We start from the raw sequence: 19623 nt of genomic DNA on the forward strand, positions 1-19623 counted from the left end.
CTGGGGGTTGTCTTGGGGATTAAATGAATTGATGTGAAAAAATAATTTGGAATCTATAATGTGCTAAGCAAATGTAATGCAGAGTCTTATCCTAAGGCTTAGGGTCTCAGTAGCACACAGAATGTTTTTGTGTTATATTTAGAAAAAGGTGCCACTCTGGTGGAGGAATTTTTAAAAGGCTCCTCTCTGAGCAGACAGACACCTGTGAAACAAGCGTTCCTGTGGGTGAACTCATTGAAAATTGGCCACGCCCACCTCAAACCAACCAATGAAAATGCGGCACTCATCCTAGACGAACCAATTAGAGACAGTCGCCTCTCTAGGCAGACCAATGAGAAAAAGGCTTTTTCAATGACTCAGACACTTCGCTACTCTCTGGCTCTTCTGCGGGAGTAAGAGTCAAGGGAGGATTCCCTTCCCTATCCATACCCTCTTTTTGCCGGTGCCCTTGTGCAATCTGTAAGGAGAGTCCTTGCCTGCAGCAGACGCCCAGAGATGGTGGATAAGGCCTGGGCCTTATCTTCGGAGAGCTTTCAGTCTAGCAGGGCAAACTGGAACGAAGGGTGTCAGTAAGGACAGAACAGACTGTGTCAGGGCTACCAGTTCAAACAGTCTTGCGGTGAGCCTGCAGGAGGGAGATCCCGAAGAGGAGTCGCGTAGGGCTGCTAGAACTAGCAAATAAAAATACAGGATGTCCAGCTAAATTTGCTAATCAGATTAACGACGAATAATTTTTTAGAATAAGTATGTCCCAATGCAGTATTTGGAACATACTTACATGAACAATAGTCAACCTGAAATTCAAGTTTAACTTGGTATACTCTATTTTATCTGGCAACCTAGAGTGTGTATGTGAGGGGGTTGTCAGAACGTTGTTGCCATGACATGATATGTGGTGCCCTCTACGAATAGGTGGATTTTGATAAGTCAGAAACAACTGTGCTTTGGAGCAGGGGGACCAGTTAGTGAGGAGCACCAGTTGGTGAAGACCCTGTGGGTCAAGCTGGAGTCAAACCCAGGTTTGCCAGTTCTTTCTCCAGGCAGAACTTCTCCATCCCTCCTCCAGCACATCCCAGAAGTTCTCTATTTCAGCTGCACTGGGAGGAGAGGGGAAGGCAGGAAGCAGTGGTTCTCTGTAGGGCTGAGACACTTGGGAGGAGATGGGCTCCACCAATCAGAGAGCTGACATTGCCTTTCTCGGCATCCCAGGTTAGTCCTGATCCATGGATCTTGAAAACTAACACCACTGTTATGTTTGAAAGTTGAACTTTCCCTGCTTTCCTTTTGTGCCCTCGATCGGATTATTTCATCCTATCCTCACCTCTGCTGTGGTCACTTGGAGAAGCTGTACAGACTTTGAAGTGCCTGCAAGAATTTATGCAGAACAGAGCTTGCTTCACCCACACACTTACCCTGGGCTTCAACCATGCCTTTGCAGAGGATGTTTCTCTGTTTTCCAGGAAGAGAGCATGTTTCCACGGTTAGAACCTGGGGAGCAGAAGCTTCAGTTCCTTTATGGCTCTGAAACTTACTCATAAGTCTCAGAGCACCAAATTCTGTGATCTTCTTCAGGAAACTGGGCCCTGTGTAGCTCCACAACTGAATTACTGTGTATTTTTACTTTCCAGGATACATTCTGAGCCAAATCACTTTGGATGGGGTGGAGAAGGAGGGCAGCCTACCATATGAGAGGAGAAATGAGGAGGAAAGGAAGATGAGAAAGGCAGGGTAGTTTACTGAAACAAGTGGATGAGAAAAGTGATGGCAGAATGGCTTCGGAGCAGCGAGTCTCAAAGATCACCCACGTCCAAAACAGCACTATGGTGACAAGTTCCTATATTAATCCAATAGCATTATTTCTTCCTTTAATGGGAGTGGGGTTGGGGATGGGAACGAGGAGTTGGAACAAATAACAATGGTTAATACTTGGTGAGAAATGATCATGTGCTGTGTACTTTCCATAAATCATGTCATTGAAACTTTGCAGCTTCCGTATGAGAAAGCTATTATAGGCATCTTTGTTTTACATATGAGGAAACTGAGGCACAGAGAGATAATATTGCTTTGTCCAAGGTCACAAATCTAGTAATGGAGCCAGGGTTCCAATCTGGAAACTATAATTCCAGATGTTGGGCCCTTAAAACAGTATATATACTATCACGCCTCAAGTCAAATTTATAAAATGTGATTCTTGGATCACCTACATTGAATTACCTGGAGGCACCTGTTAAAAATTCACACCCCTGAGCCCTTCTCCAGACCTACTGAATCACTAAATACTAGATGCTAATGTCCAAGAAGAAGATAGTGCTAGGTTTTCCAAAGGTCTGGCTCTCTCCTTCCCTCTTCTCTTATCTTGACTGAGCAGGTTCCTGACCTAGTTGGGCTGGCAGTCCTCTCCATTCCTCCTCTTCAAAGAGAGCTGCTTCTCTTCCCACTATTCCTCACACCGGTGCTCAGTTCAGCTCCACAGTGCCTCCCACCCCTACTGGAGTGGACAGGACTTCTGTGGAACTCACGCCACGGCTTGGGCATCTTGTCTACCCAGGGGAACAGCTGGCAGGTGTCCAGGCTTTTCCTTCTCCTGGGACAGAAGGTCAGTCTTCCTGACCAGGACCCCTTGAATCAGGCAGGATGTATGGACCTGGACAAGACCCCTCTAGGCCTCAGTTTCTCTGTTCATAATATGAGGAACAATTTGCTTTGTCTCTGCCCCTTCCTCCTCCCCAGGAAGTGTGCAGAACACAAAGTAGATTTTATCAGAAGGAATTCTGGGCTCTGGAGAAAGGCACTAACAGAATGATCAACATCAAAAAACACAATAATAGAAATAATAATAAGAATGATGGCATGAGATTAGCTTGGGAGACCTGGAGAGGAGGCTTTCCTGAGAGCTGTAAGGATTTAGCTCTGATAATTTGGATTTATTATTGACCAAAACCTCTGTGCATTTTTAGCTGTGATTCAGTTTTAGAAGCCCTGACTTTCTAGCAACCTCCTCTGCCTCTTTAAGAGAAATTTCTTCCCTCCAGCACATGTGGATGTGACCTTGTTAGCCTGAATCGCATTCACAAGCATACTACCTATCTACTGCTCTGCACACACACACACAAACATGTTCACAGGGTACTGGGAAAAGCAAGACATTTGTGGTGAGGCAGACCTGGGTTTGAGTCTTGACTTTTTCACACTCTTTTGATCCTTGCAAATCAGCTAACCTTACTGAGTTAGTGCTATTTTAAAATGGAACAACAATAGTTCCTGCCTTTCCTACTACCCCAATATGCTATGGGGTGCAAGCTAGACAATTAATAATTGTTAAATCCTATCAAGTGCTAGACATTGGGTGCACAGACACAAACATACACATGTGTATTCTTTACACAGGTTCATACCCACATCCAGATGACATATACAAGCCTGCCCCAGGACAGTCACAGGAGCACTTCCTCACCAGGCTATGCTTTCTGGCTCAGAGCAGCCCCATCTCACCTAATAACCCTCATCAAGGTCTGCAGGGCGTCAGCCTCTTCTGGTTTGTTTTCTACTCACACCAGGACCCAGGAGACTCGTGAGAAGCACAATAAAAGCCTGGCCAGTCTGGCACTGATCCCCACTTCCCTTCCACATAAAGGCTGTCTGTCTAACTGCCAGGCATCTGGCCTGAAAGGCTGGGCCAGGACCTGCTCAGCATCTGCTGCTGTGCTTAAAAGACCTGCTAACAGGAAAGTGTCTGGTTCCTTTCCACCCCAAACAGGAAGTGCCTGCTACTGTCCGAAGGCTGGGGTAGCCCAGTCATTTACAAGGAGCCTCCCCCCGCTGCAGGGGAGCCTCAGGGTAGTTTTGCTCTCTAGGAAGCCTGGAGGAACAGGGCTCCAGGGATGCCTCTGCAGGAATGGGGGTGGGCTGGCGGTGACCATAGCTACTATTATATGTGGCACCTGGTGCAGAATAGGCTGTTATTCTTTCAACAAACACTCTTGGAACACATACTCTGTGCCCCCTGGGAGACATAGGAAAGTCCTAGGTAAGGTCTTTGAGATTGGGGAGTTTACAGACAAGTCAGAAAGACCAATTATGCCATCCCCCTTACAGTTATTTATCCATTTATTAAATGCAAGGGCTTTTTTCTCCCCCTTTTTTTTCAGGCACTGTGTGAGGCATGGAGGGGTCAGAGATGAACTACACAACCCAACTAGAAAATATTTCAGCTTCTAATCAGGTAGGCAAGCCTTCAGTTATGTGGTACAACTGTGAGTTCACAGAATTTCAAAAGACAAAAGATCATTGTGGCCTGATTTTTACTGTGGTGGGAGCAGGAACTTCTCCTGCTTTCTATCTTGCCCCCTACAGTCTATTCTCAAGACAGCAGCCAGAGTCATCCTGGTAAAGCAGGTCAGAGCAGGTCAGGGCTCTGCTGAATGGCTCCCTCTAATGACTTTCCCTCTCACTCTAAGAATATTCCCAGTCCTTATAGGGTCTTACAAGGTTCTGGTAGACCAGTCGTGGAAGGGTTGGAAAGCCAGAAAGGGGATGGAGGCAACTCAGAAATTGTCAATAGCAAGAAGACTCTAACTAACTAGAGGCTGGAGGAATGGAGGGAGGAGTGGGGTTGGGAACCAGGATGACCAGTGGAAACTGGATCTCTGGGGAAGACAGCTGCTGCCTAAGAGACCCCTGTGGCAGAGAGGGAGAGGAAGAAAGAACCCTCGCCCTTCCCTTTCTTCTACTATCTAATTTCCTACCAGGATGCCTACTGGCTGACTCTAGCTGGAAGTTACAGCCTGAAGGAATCCCTGAAACTGAAATGCCGCCTGAAAGGGGTCAGCTCCCCATGTGAGGACCTGAGGAATGGATTGGGGACAAACAGGCCCAGTACTAAGACCTTCCTAGACACACTGTGCTAAAGCTATGTGTAAAATGTACCTGCTCTCTTGCCTAAATATGCAGAGTGAGACCAGGATAGCAGAGGTAGAGGGAGCTGGATCTTGTAGTATAAAGAATGACTGGGTGAAGATTAAAGATCTTAAGATACCCATTGCAGGTAATCATTCCCGGGCAAAAGCCTGGAAGGCAGAAGGGCACAGGGCTCAATCTGTGAGTCAGTTTGTGGTAGAGAAGCACCCTTGGAAAGAAGCTCCAGAGCAATGCACACTAGGAGGAATTCTCTTGTTTCAAGTTTCAGAGATGCTCTAAAAAGAACACTAGACTTGGACCAAGGGCCTGGGAGTGAACTTGGCTTCTGCCCCTAATTGGCTGTGTGGACCTGGTAAAGAATTTTGCCTCCCCAAGCTTTAGTGTTCTCATCTACAAAATGTGGATAACAGCAATACCTATTTCACAGGGCTGTCCAGAAGATTAAAAGAGATATGGATAGAAATAAGCTAAATACCACTCCTCTGATGAGATTCTTCAGATGTTCCCTGTTGTTTTTTCACTTAATATTCAAATTCCTCCACAAGGCATATGAAGCTCTTCAAGATAGGGCTTCTGCCTACTTCTTTCACTCATTCCTCACCACTCCTGACCCTTGCAGCTCCACAGACCAGCCAGACTGAATCACTTGCAGTTCCCAGAAATATGCTCTCCTCTAGTCTCTGCAAATATAGCCTATTCTGCCTAGAGCAGTGTGTTCCTGATCTCCCCCTGCAACCCTCCTTTCTCCCATCATTCCTGTTCTTTCTTCAAAGCTCATTTTAGAAGGCATCTCCTGAATGAAGATACCCCTCCTTTTTTAATACCCCCTCCACCCTTCATGTACGCTAGGTGCTCTTCCTCTGTATTTTCAGAGCATCCTCTGCAGGATGCAGATTCTAATTCTAGCACATTCAGGAGTTAACTGGAGTCACAGGTTTATACTGTCCCTGTTATAATGACTGCGGTTCCTGGAGGGCAGATGCTGTCCTGCTTTCTGGTTCTCTACATCCTTCCAGGGCCTGACACCTAGTAGACTTCAGGAGATGGCAGTTGAGTGAAGAATGCATGCATGCATGAATGAATGAATGATGGTATAAACTTAAGGGGTCATTGATGAGCAACATCTATTTTTTGGTATGTCCATCTTTAAAAAACCCCAGTTCTAAACAAAGTAATAACAAAAAAAGAGGAAGAACAACCTGGAAACCCAACAGGTTTCCTGGAGGAAACATCTCCTTCCACAACCCAACCCTATTCTTTCCTGCTATTGCATATGCCCATTTCTTCCCTCAGTTGCCTTCCTCAGTACATACACTGAATGCGCTAAATCATTTTTAGTTATAAGAGACTTTGTATTCCTTTAGCCTTGTTTCTTTGGACCTGTCTAGAGAGCTGTGTGACACTGTATCTATAGATTAGAATACAATTACTGCAGTACAATGAAGAGAGATGACCTCATGCCTTTTTTCTGACCTGAGAGCCCTAATTCTGAGCCACTTCCACCCCAGCCTGTTCCTCCTCCTGTTTCCTACCACAGTGAATGATATCACCATCTGCCTACTTGTCTAAGTGGAAAACTCAGAATTCAGCCCAGACCTCTGGCTCTCCAAATAGCTCCACCCACCCAAATTGGTCACCAGAGCTTGCCCAGTCTACAGCCTAAGTATCTCAGGGATCTCTTCACTCACCTTCGTCACCACTTAGCTATAACCTAAGTCCAGGCCACTATGATCTTTTCATCAGAATTATTACATTGGTTTAATTGGCTCCCTGCTTTAGGCACCTCTGATCTCCATACATTCTTCACACTGCAGCTTGAAATGCAAATCCGATCTTCTTTTAAAATTCCCTGGCTTCCCACTGCCTTCAAGATAAAGCGCAAATCTTGATGTACCATACAAGGTCTGTTATTTAGCCCCGTACTTTTCTGGCCTCATCTCCTACCGTTCTCCCCTCTTGAGTAAATGCCCAAGAAGTTACTTGGTGTACAACTAGTCGAAAGCACTTTTTCCTACTTCTTCACTTAGTCAACTTCTGCTCATCACCTATGGTTTGACTCAGGTGTCACGTTGCGCTCGGGGAAAAAGTGCGTGTGTGCTCTTCTGAGCTTTCACAGCCTCATCTCAAACTCAGGAGCTCGAGATCCCTTCAGGCAGTTGGGCACAAAGGTGAAACCCACAGGCAGTGGGGTCTGGTTACCAGGATTCGAATTCCACGTTGGCCCTTTGCAAGCTGTGAGACTAGAGCAAGTGAGTTCTGTCTTCTCGGCTCTAACGTGTAGATAATATTTCATCAGTCTGTTTTGAGAATTAAATGACATCATGTAAGGGGCCTGATAATTAGAGTTAACCATTATTATAGCACTGAAAACTAAAGCTCAACCCTTCTTTCCGCCACATTCCCAGAGTCCTGTTTGTGTGTGATTTCGTTTTAGTGCACACGTTTTGTCTAGTATCACCTTGTAGTCAATTTTTTCCTTGACAAGGTAGTTATACCAAACCTGGAGGCGATCAGGTACCGGAGCTCGTCAAGACTTTCGGCCCAGCAGCTCGTCGACTCCGAACGCCCCCAGGTGGCTCAAGATGTTAGCAGCCGTAGCCTAGAGAACTAGGGCATACCATTAGAAATTTTAGGGGAAGAAAGGCCTTTTCTAACCAAATAGTCTGTGTTTATCACGTCTCTCATCTTTCGCTTCTAACTTCGAGTTCTATCAGACCCAATAAAGTGAGGTCCAATAAAGAAAGGACTGTACTTAGGACGGAGCGCGGAGGCTCATTTACACCCCACGCCCCATCCTGAACGCGGCATTGGTACTTCCTCTTCTCAATTCCCTCTCAATAATGGTACCGTTTGCGGAGGGGAGACCAGAGAGGGATTTTGAAATCCTCAGGGTTCGGAAGCTGGTACTAGTGCAGAGCCACCCCTCGTGTCGTGGCTCTCTGGTACCGTCCACTCTCCTCTGATTGGCTGCCGAGGCCCCGCAGTCGGGCTCAGCCCGCCGCACCGCCCACAGAACAGCTCCGGCCGCCGCGCCGCCTGGTTCTCGTTTCCCTTGTTCTCGGTGGGCTCGCGGGGCTCAGCACCGCGGCCGTTAGTCATGTCGGGTAGGTGACTCCGTCAGCGAGCAGCGGCAGCGGCGAGAAGGGGCCTGGCGGGGTTGGGCCATCTTCCCGCCCACCGGAGGGCCCCGAGGGAAAGCCTCCGGCCCTGAGGGAGGCTTGGGGTGGGGGGGCGGCCGTGGCCGCCGCCATGTTGGACCGGAGGGACGCACGCTCCCAACGCTCTGCGTTTGCAAATCACGGCGGGAGCTCTTCGGGCATCCTGTCTTTTGGCCCTGTCCTTGGAACCGGAGGAGACGTGCCGCTCCTGGGGGAGGGTGTGTGAGTCGGGGGGCAGAGGCCGTCTACGCCATCAGAGGGGCGGGGGGATCCCGTGATACGAGCATCGGTCTGAAAGGATCGGTGCTTCTGGTTCTCCGCTCCGCCTCAGAAATTTCAGCGAGGCCTCGGGCCAGTCGTCTCTCCGCCTCGTACCTCAATTTCCCCATCCGTGAAGTGGAGCTGGTCCTTCTTGACTCACCCATTCATCAGGTGGGGGCTTTGACGCTCTAGGAGCCGTTTCAAAGGACGTTGTCTTACACGAAATCCTACTTAACCTTCGTTCCCTCTGCTATAACCACCCGGATTCGAGTTGGGGGTGTTTGCATGTAAATCAGCTTCCTCCTCACACTCGCCTGTCATTCTCCCTTCTCCAGTTATTTCCTGCAAGAGTTTGAAAGTTTGAACCCTTTGTATTATTGATAGTCTCCTGTAGGTACATGTGACATTAACCTAAACACATACAGACCAAGGGAAAGGCAGTCTTCCACGAAGTACTTATATTGATAGAGGCCCCTTGTGCGGAAGAGAAAAAGAGGCGCTGTTTTTTTCTGGACAGCCAGTTTAGATTCTGTTAAACCAACTGCAAAGTCTGGAACGTGGATGTTTTCTTGATTTAGCAGTCCTACCTGACCACACAATGTCCTCTGTTGTTGGGCACATCACAGGCTGCAAAGATCCTGCTATCTACTTGCTAGACACCATCATGAGAGTTTAGGTACACTTTTCAGGTGGAAAAGCAGAACATGACAAGATGAAAATGCTGGTTTTTAAGGGAGAGACTTTGGTATTTAACCTTTCCTTCTCCCCACAAAGTAATCAGTCTTGCACAAGTATGGGAAACGTCTGACGAAAAGGAAGCAGCAGAGTAAGAAGAGAGCAAATTAGCAAGGGTGGTTGGGCAGGAGAATGGTAAACATTCCTTAGGTTAATGTTGATGTTAAGAAGCCAGAATATTGATCTTTTGGTGGAGGGACCTTCCACCTAATCTAAGTAAGGGGCTGTTAACTGCACAGAATTTCTCTTCTTTCAATTTCTATTTCATTCTTGCTCAAATTACTTACCCGGAGTAGACATTAGTACATTTTTTACCAGGAGCATAATTTTGAGTGAAGTCTGGTAAAGCTTCATGGAAGTTCACGGTATAACACCTTCAGGAGGGTGTTCAACCCTTCCAGTGGTTTATGAGAAAATAAGATCTCCTACCCACATGGAGAAATTCACTAAATTTCAATGAATACAGTGCTCATTAAAACTATTGGCATGTCTTGATATTTAACAATTATTGGTATAAAACTGGTTTATTTTTATAGGTCTGGGTAGCTTTTATGGAAAAGTAAAGTTTAGAGGTTTACCATTTGTAAAATCCAGTATTTTCAGTTTGTCATAGTGTATGTGCTGGTTTACCCATTAGTACTGATCTTCAAATTACCAAGACACCAGATACTTGTCACTTTGTAATTTGATTTTTTTAATATTGAAATTGGCTTTTACTTGTGAAAATAACTTTAATAATTGCTTGTTTAAAAAATTACATGAATTAAACCTAGAAGCTTTCAGTTCTACTTAGTGTTGTTATATATACTATTTATACATGTTGTAATATGTATATAAAAATACTTTTGACGTTGTATAAAAATAAGAATAATGCTTTTGACTTGTTCTTTGATGAATGTTTAAGTTAATAAATACAACAGAGAGTGAACACCCCCTAAACAACTAATGGCATTAAGTTTAGTTAAGTCTTTTAAACATTCCCAAACTACACTTATAAATTTAATCTATCAAATTGACTCAACCACCACAGATTCCTGACAGGGCATACTTACAAACCTAACATAGAAGCACTCATGTAATCAATCAATCAAATCAAAATTGTTAATATTGTAAGTAGACTCTCAGACATTCAAATACTGTTTACAATTGTGAATTACCTGAAACTTTTCAAGATAAAAATCAAATCTATTAATCAATTATGCATATAAAAATTACAAAGTCAGGATACTTATTGTTTTGGCAATGTGGCAGACCAAGATAATTTGAAAATCTTATATCTACAAACTCTCAGAAAATGGAAGGACTTAGAAAGAGCAAGCCCCAGCTGCTGCCATAAGTGAAGTAGAAGCCAGCATGGTAGGTATAGAGTTAACTTGGCAGATACCCTGGAGAGGAGGGTTTAGGTGTCATTTAGAGAATTGGGTTTTATTTCCCAAGTAACAGGAGGTGAATCCTTGAGACCTTTAGAGAGCCAGGTATTGGAACAGACCCTTACGTAAAACCTGGATTTTTGAAGGACTCTGACAGTGAAAGAATTGCATTAGAAAAGAACCTTTGTACCAGCATAAGAGATAATGAGTTTGGGCCCAGAGTGAAAAAAGTCCTTCTTGAGAATTTGTAAGCTAGGGCCTGTTCTTCATACAATTCAGGCTAGTTATGGGGTCTAGAAAACCTTAAGCCAAGAAATTAACTTAAAATTTGATTCTGGGCTGCTAATAAACTTGGGGATCCTGGTAGAAACAAATGAAAAACCTCTGGAGGATATTTTACAGCCTAGGGCACAAGAATCTGATAGAAAAAACAAGCCTTGCAAAATAAGAATTCACAGTAAAAAATTGCAGAACTCGAAACAGTCTACCAAAATGAGTAAAACATGATTAGAACCCCTAATAGATAAATCTGAAAGTGAGTCATACCTGTTTAAAATTATTAAAAGTCTCAAAGACCAAATCAACCCTAAGACCAAGATGTTCAGAAAAAAGGTCATGTAGATTAAAAAAAAAAACATAACAACTTCTGGAAATGCAAAAGTGGATAAGTTGAATTGCAGATAGAACTTAGCAGAAAAGCAGTTAGTGAAGTGGAAGTTGATGTGATACAACTACCCAGAACTCAATTCTGAAGGATTACACAGTGAAAAAAGATTTAGAAACATGGGAAAAAGATTGAGAATTTGTCATCCAATAGGAGTTTGAGAAAGAGCAGATAGGGAAGAATCAATAGATAGCTGGAAATTTTCCAAAATTAATGAGTGTTCTTAATCAAAATATAGTCTCAAACATGAGACACAAAAATTGATTCATACTTAAACACATTGATGTGAAACTGCAGATGATGAAATAACCAATAACAAATCTACCAGAGGAACTAGGAAAATGATAAGATTGATAGACTTAAAAGTTTAAAGAAGCCAGAAAATAGTGAAATGATCCTTGGAATTTAGAGGAAAAATAACTGTTCAGCTTGAATTTTTACTCAGACAGACTAAGGATACCACTTTTAGGCCTTTGCTGAAAACTAATAAATCTGGAAGGGAGGAAGAGGCTGAAAAAAACAATGTAGAGGAAGAAAGTATAAAAAATAAAAAGCAAATATTGATGGTATAGAACATTGAAGATTAAGATTATTACATTTAGTGATTAAAAGATGGAACAAAAGGTATGGGAAGAAAAGTAGAATCAAAATAATAGGTGAAGGCTGTGTTTGGCCTTATAGTACTAAGGCTCTTATTTTCTGGCAGAGGTTGAAGATCATTTTGAAATTTGTCAAGAATGCATGTTAAAAATTGAACAGTCATTAAATTATGAATGGTAACTGAAAGAACAAACGTACTGCTTCTAAAGCAGTAGAGGGGAAAAGGGATTAAAAATCCAATAGAAGGCAGAAAGGAGTTAAAAGGAAAAAACTCATGTAGAAAGTGCAGTATGGGGAGGTAGGAATAAATACAAAGTAACAATAGTAAAAGTATGAAAAAGTTGAAATAAAAATTTCTGCATTGGGGAAAAAGTGATATAGATAAATGCTGTTCAGAAATGATATGCCTAAAACAATATTGAAAGTGTAGAGGTAGAAGAAGACTAACCAGGCAAACACCAACCAACCAAAGGAAGATTGTTTAGTTATTGTCAAAGTAAAGTTTGGACATTTTTAATGACAGCCTTCATGTACTATTAAAAGGAAGTTCATCAGGAGTATAAAAATCCATATTTTTATGTGCCTAATGATACATAAAAGTATAGATAGAAAAAATAACAAATCTATAGTCAAATGGAGTTTTTAAAGCATACCTCTGTAATAGGTCAGTCAGGCCAAATGTTAGTAAGAACATGGATGATAAAACAGGCATCATCTTACAGACTTCAAAGAGTTCATTTTCTTGGTTTCACTGGATATGGCTGGTAATTGTAGGTCTGCTTTGGTTATGTAGCTGTATTCCTATTATGTTAATGTACACGAATTTAATTAGTAATTTAAAACCTATACACGCTTATGTTACACTACAAGAAGATATGTCAAAGAAATAATCTTCCCATGTTTTCTTCCGTCTGCTACTTCTGTAGCTTCTCTTCTTCCTTCATAATTAAAACCCCTAAGTAGAATTCGTGCCTCATATCGAAATTACCGAGTATCATAATTCTTCCAAGTGGTAAAGATACCTCAAGACAAATGCTGGGTATAGAAGCCACAGGGCATAAATCTGTAAAAAAGTAAAAAGCTAACCTTTTCAAACAATATTGCTTCTCTCTTACTTGCCAACTTTACATTTCCCCGTATGGCCCCAGAAGATGACTGGTTAGCCAGAGACGGGTAAGATTCTTCAAGGGAGGAACAACCTAAGACAGGCACAGTCGCAGGGGGGCCATCAGGTGAGAAATTGGGGATCAACAGAGGTGAGGCTTAGAACCTCACCCCCCCTGTTTTGAGAGAAATCTGCATCTGGGGATGTTTTGTTGCCCTTGTCTAGCTTGGATTAATACTTAGTCTATAGGCACACACCTGATCATCTACATTTGCCCTCTTACAGCACTAAACTATGTTTTCTACCTTTATCTTGCATCTACCTACAACTTCAGCATTTTATTAAAATAATAATAATAATAATAATAATAATAAGGGAGAAATGTGGGATTCACATATAAATCAAGTATAAAAATCAAACGAATAATCATAATTGACCTGATTGTTTATAGTTGATGATGTGTGATCAAAACCGAAAGTTTCTGTGATATGACTGCCCTTGCACTGTTCACCATGTAAGAACTTATTCACTATGTAAGAACTTGTTCACCATGTAAAAACTTGTTCGTTATGCTTCAGAAGATTGGAGACTGTTGAGAATTAGGCTTGGGGTTGATTAGTGATTGTGCATTGAGTCCCCTATACAGAATTTTATTGTTGTTAACAACCATATGATCAATAAATATGAGAGATGCCCTCTCAAAAAAAAAAAAGTTCATTTAACATTTACAAAATGCACAGTTCTTAGGGGACATTTATGCAAGTGAAAGTACCAAAGGGAAAAATAAAAAACAGCAAATCTTAAATAACCAGGAATAATTCAGAAAATGCCCCTTCTGGCTGCAGTGGACTATAGAAGAGAAACAGTCAAAATCCTTCACACTTGGAAATAAAAGCACTTCAAATAATTAATGGATCCAGACACAAGATGCAGGTGTGTCAAGTACTTATAATGAGCAATTTTTTGAAATGTCGTAGATAAAACATTTATCTCCTGTAGCTTTAAAGTCAGCCTGCTAAAGACATCAAATAGATTTACAATTTCAGTGGGCTAAAGTAACTGGGTTACAGTTAAGGACTCTAATGCTTAGTAGATTTGAGCCAAGTTCACATGACTTGTGTGCTTGTGTACTTAACAGTTTTGCCTGAGCCAAAGAGAAATAAATACACTAATACCTTGGACCCACCTGTGTCACTGAAGGAACCCACATCCGTGCCTAGGGATATGTTTTAACCTGGAACTTCAGTGTATCCCCACAGTAACTTAAGTTTATGAATATCTAACCCACATCCGCCAAATCCTTTCCAGTTTTTGGTTTGAGTGAAGTTAGTTTTCTTCCCTATAGGTAGGTGTATTGAATCTGTGGTTCAGTTAGATTCTGTATTCTTTTCATATTTGTTAGCTATAAATCTACAGTCATTTTATTATCATGGGTGTGGCAGTGGTGCACTCTTTGTCTCAGGTAGTCTTAATCCTTCACATTCATAGAAGTAGTAGTTTGTGTCAGGATTTAACTGAATATTTTTATAATTAAGGATTTTAAAAATGAGCTTGTTTGGTCTGATGGGAGATCTCTACTGCAGAAAAGTGCATATTTGATGTCACCCACTTAACACAGACAATGGCAGTGTTTTCATATTGTAGCTTTATATGAATTGAATGAAAAAGTCATGGATTTAATTTTTGGTAGGTAGTTTGACAGCTGTTTGACAGCAAGTGGTTTTGTTTCATATTGGATGAGGTTGGGCCTAATGGTCAGCAGGTTGAGACTGAGTTTTTGCAGTTGAGAGCATTTCATCTTACTTTTCTCTTATCACTAATACACTGAGGCCATATGATTCTGTGCAGAGCCTAAAGGATACAACCTCTTAAAAACAATTTTTCATATAACTGATATTTTAAAGTATTGGGAAAAGTTAGTTCAAAATTTTATTATTTTTTTGATATACATTATTCAATTCATGCCTGCCTTGGTAGTTTTTATTTCCAAAAAGGAAGCTAAAAGTAGGTATTGCTGAGTTGGTTTACCAGTTGGCCAAGTCCCTGAAAGCTTGGTGAAGGTGGGGTTAAACAACTAACTTGGCTGTTTTACCAAGTGTTTGGAGATCTTTTTGTTGCTACTGACAGCCAGAGCAATCCAATACAGGGGAATGGTGCCTCTGTTGGACTGGCAAGGATATACCAGTAAATGTAATCCTGGGAATTGGTCTTGTCAGAGTGTGTGAGTTCCTCCTTGTTAGTCCTGATTAGTTTTAGCAGATGCCTTTTTGTATATAAATATAATACAGCTTGAGCTTTTAAGTTAGGTAAAAGGTTTGATTTTTCACTGATTGTTGCACACCTGTTCACTTCGTTCTTATGACCCTCAGGACACATTTGTAGGATAATTTCAAAGATGTAGTTATGGTACATAGAAAATACCAGTTATACATGTTTCTCCTTATGTGGTATTTTTAACTTCTAGTTTTTCTTTCTGTAGTTACTTTTTATGACATTTTCCTACTACATTTCATCTATAAGAGTTAAAATCAGTCTCCAAGGGAAGCACGAATTTTAAGTAAGATTTAAAATTCTTTTTATGTGTTTTAGATACTGGAAGTTACAGTCAGTCTGGGGGTGAGCAGCCAAGGTAAAGTATACATACATTTAATAATACCATGAAAAAGTAGAAATGGGAGGAAAAGATTAATTTTGTCAAGCTTCCCACTTGAGACACACTTGATGTCTTAAAAGAGTTAAATATTAGCTTGTCAAGGGGAAAGAGAGTTAGTCTATGTACTTAGGTGCTGTAAAACAGTTCTTCCTTTTTTTTTTAAAGGGTTGTTTGAATCAGTGCATGTAGATGCCACCTAGAGATTAAAACAAATCTTACAGGTATTGCAAAGGTTGTTTTCTTTAGCAAATTAAAAAAAAGGATTTAAGCAACTGATCTATAACAGGTTCTTAAAATACTTTATTTTTCTATTGTATATAATATGCTAATATATTTTTCAGAGCAGATTTTCTACAAGCACTGTAATAGAAATGTTTAGCATTTTTAAAAGACTCCTTACCATGCTCTCAATAAAAAGAAAAGTCTTTCTTTGTGAATATATACATGCAGTGGGGTACTCTTGCTTACCAGGAATACAGCCTTCAATTTATACTATAAATGTTTTACAGCTCAGTGTGAAATATTCAGAATAGTGTCTCAGATATATTCTGTCATCAAGTTCTAAGTTTCATGAAAAAATTGATGTGACTTTTTTATTCTCATAGGATAATGCTCACCTCAGTGATCAACTAGGAAATGTTTATTCAGTGAAATACATTTTATAGTTAGTCTGTTAACACTTCATAGTTCTAAAATGATAAACTTTTTTGGCAAATATTTTTATTTGGCATATATTCAGAAAGTTCCTGATCTGTTAGACTGTATGTGCTATGTAAAATTGAATTCAAATCTGAGAAAGGTACATTTATTCATTCCATGACACTACTCTGAATATAAACAAGCTTCTAATTACTGAGGCACAAAATTTGACTTTTAGTGCCATACTGTGCCTTTTCTAGGAAGTTAAAGGTAGATTTAAGACAAATGGTAGGAAGGAATTAATATGTCAAAACATAGCTAAACTGATTAAAGCACTGAATTAATAAGCCATCATCTTTGTGCTTCAGATATTTATTATGGGTCTTATTGTCATGTAGTTACTCCCACAACCCCCAGCATAATTCTCTTGGGATTTTCAAGGACTGTTGAAGTTTTGTTTATGGGAGATTGTCAAAGCAAAACTTCAGGTATGTGTTTGGCATTTAAAAGGTCTGGGAATGACTCATTTACGTCGTCGTCAACCACTCTTCAATTTAGACTCTAAGGCAGATTGATAGTATCTCAGAAAAGCCTGTATTTGAGTTGAAACTAGAAAAATGAATATAAGGTTTTTTAAGCTTTTAAAATCTAGCGCATTTATTTCAAGTAGTACATTTTTCTTTTACAGTTATTCTTCCTATGGAAATCAGGGCAACCAAGGTTATGGACAAGCACCACAAGTAGGTTAAAATAAAAATTGTGTTCTTCATAAATAGTTATTTTTATCATAAGTAGGTTATGAAACTTGTATTTACCCAAATTTCAGAGCTATTCTGGCTATGGACAGACTACTGATTCCTCATATGGACAGAACTATGGCAGTTATTCCAGTTATGGACAAAGTCAATCAGGTTAGACTGGTTTGTTAAATTTGTTACTTTAGAAATTAAAAATCTTAAACCTTTACTAAATTGTATATCCATCCAACCTTTAGGTTATTCACAGCCCTATGGTGGTTATGAGAGTCAAAAGCAGAGCTCATATGGCCAGCAATCTTATAATAACCAGGGACAGCAAAACACGGAATCATCAGGAGGGTAAGGAAACAGTTAAAAGCACTGAGATTGTGTTGAATAGTGGAAATACACGTAACACTTTGGGTATTAAATGGGTTTCATCAATAAACTCCTTAGCTACATTTTTTTCAGGCAAGTTTTGATGGATTATGGATCTCAGTTTTGTGTTATGAAGAATGTGGGAGTTGTCAGCATTATTTCTTAAGATGCGTTATTTGTAAAATTGTTTAGCTGTGAATAAACACACATGATCTTAAATGTTAAAAGAAAAATTTGGGCCTCTGCTTTATACCTGATGATTAGAAACTTACATATAAAAAGAGACTTCTCAATGCTTTCAATGCTTATTTTACTTCCATTTTATTTTTTAACCATTTTCATTATTACCTTTTCAGGGACAAAAATATTGAAAAATGCCAAAACTTATATACATATTTCAGATAGCCTAAATGTTTTATTTGTTAATATAGGTAGGTAAATATTTACTAGCAAGTTTACAGATTTTATAGTTTTTTTAACTTTGAGATTTAAAGAGCCTGTAATTGTTACTAGTTTTAATAATAGCAAACTTACTTTTTAAAAAAATCGTGCTTTACATTTTGTGAAAAGCTTTTGCATTCCCTAATTTTTTGGTCCTTAAATGCCACTAGGTGATAATGTCAGTAATTATTCCCATTTTATAGAGGTAAAGAGAAGTTGTTAAGATTATATAGCCTGTTAAGTTAACACAGCTAAAAGATAAGGCAAAAACTGATGTCACTTGAGTTTTCTCTGTGTAGTAAAGAAAACCATTCTAAGTGAAATTCATTTAAATAAGAGCACTGGGGAAAGATTTTTGATGTCAAATTATCAGTCTTATAGATATGAGAGTGCTTTGAAAAGTAGAAAGTAGAGTACAGGTGTTGGAAATAATATCTAGAAAGCATGTTACATGAGAAGAAAGAGATTTTAAGCCCTGTTGGTTAGTTTTTAATTGAAGGAGAATTCCTTCTATAAGAATGCATTTTTGGAAGTGTGACATAAATGTAGACCAAAGAGAAATGTTAGATTTAGTTTGATAACCATTTTGAAGTGAAGTGCTATGGTTCTGACCATTGGTGTGTTGTGCTTTGGGTAGGGAAGTTGGGGAATATACTCATTTTTATTAGGTTGTTCTGGTCACGGTGTAGAATAAGATGTGACCTATTCAGTAATTATGAGACTTTCTTATACCCTTTTTTAAAGTAAGCATTAGAACGCAAATCCAATTAAGTGTTCCTTTCAACATTCCCATCTTGAGAGCAGGTAGTAGTTAATAGTCTTATTGCTCAGAACATACATAGAATTTTGTTTTTGAATTGCCAGAGATAGAGCAATCTCAGTATTTGGAAATAAGACTTCTTTTCAGATAAGAAATGCTTCCTTCCTTATTACTGTTTTCTAAAATTTACTATCATTGAAGATACTTAGAAGAATGTACTAGGTTCTAAAGATAATTATAAGAAAATAGTCCCCAAAATATGAGGTAACGTTGTTAAAATTAAGTGATATAAAGCTGCTTAATGTAGCTATTAAAAGGATTTAGCACTTGTGGCATGTTTGTTAAAGAATGAGACATATTACTATACTTTGTGGCATGTTTAATTTTTTTTTTTCAAGGAGATAATCAAAAACCATAGTGATATTTTTACTTCACTAATGTTTTCAAAGGTGTGTATGTTTTTTCTCACAATGTGGTACCTCTTCAGGGATAGTGAAATTGTTTGAAGGTTATTCCATTGGTGATAAGGAGATTTTATAGATAAAAGAACTAAATGATTCTTACCAGAAAGTAGTAGTCAGTATGGTTGAGGTCTACTTAGTCAAGCCTCTTACATCAGTCTCAGTCATAGTAATTTTATTGAATCTCTCAAGTTCTTGATTTCTATTTAGCCAAAGTGGAAGACCGCCTTCCTATGACCAGTCAGACTATGGTCAACAAGATTCGTATGATCAGCAGTCAGGCTATGATCAACATCAAGGATCATATGATGAACAGTCAAATTATGATCAGCAGCATGATTCTTATAATCAAAACCAGCAGTCCTACCATTCACAAAGGGAAAATTATAGCCATCACACACAAGGTAAGATATGTTGACTTCCATTATTCCTGCCCTCCCTGCCACTGAAATTACTTTGGTATTGAATTTTGGTTTAAAAATTCACATGAGATTTCAACAGTTTATAAAAATTGACAGTGACCCTGAGAATATTTTCTTTCTCAAGGCCATCAAAGCTAGTTCATTAGATTTTTATTCCTAAACTTCGTGGAGACTCCCAAATGGTCACGTGACCTCAGAGGCTGATTACATTCATTTCCTTTGTTCTCTCGATCAGTTCTGTTAATTTTACATTGCTGCTGCTTCTGGTTCTTCTGGTAGTGGTGGTATACTTGATCTGGGGAAATTAATCTTATATTAGCCT

General features: G+C 40.0%; 1 protein-coding gene across 2 annotated transcripts in view; it reads left to right on the forward strand.

Moving 5' to 3' along the window:
- The first annotated feature begins 7898 nt into the window (after positions 1-7898).
- The window catches only part of TAF15 (TATA-box binding protein associated factor 15), a 35007-nt gene continuing 23282 nt past the window's right edge, over positions 7899-19623 (forward strand). Inside the window, exons 1-6 of one of the 2 annotated variants that reach the window (XM_073235258.1) lie at positions 7899-8021; positions 15400-15439; positions 16791-16842; positions 16929-17013; positions 17097-17199; positions 19090-19283. In XM_073235258.1, coding sequence (XP_073091359.1) covers positions 8015-8021; positions 15400-15439; positions 16791-16842; positions 16929-17013; positions 17097-17199; positions 19090-19283 — 481 coding nt within the window. In that variant the 5' untranslated portion in view covers positions 7899-8014. The remainder of the gene's footprint in view (positions 8022-15399; positions 15440-16790; positions 16843-16928; positions 17014-17096; positions 17200-19089; positions 19284-19623) is intronic. The other variant, XM_017676889.3, reaches the window with a different exon arrangement.

Source organism: Manis javanica, chromosome 4, assembly GCF_040802235.1.
Source record: "Manis javanica isolate MJ-LG chromosome 4, MJ_LKY, whole genome shotgun sequence".
In the NCBI taxonomy this organism is placed as follows: domain Eukaryota; kingdom Metazoa; phylum Chordata; class Mammalia; order Pholidota; family Manidae; genus Manis; species Manis javanica.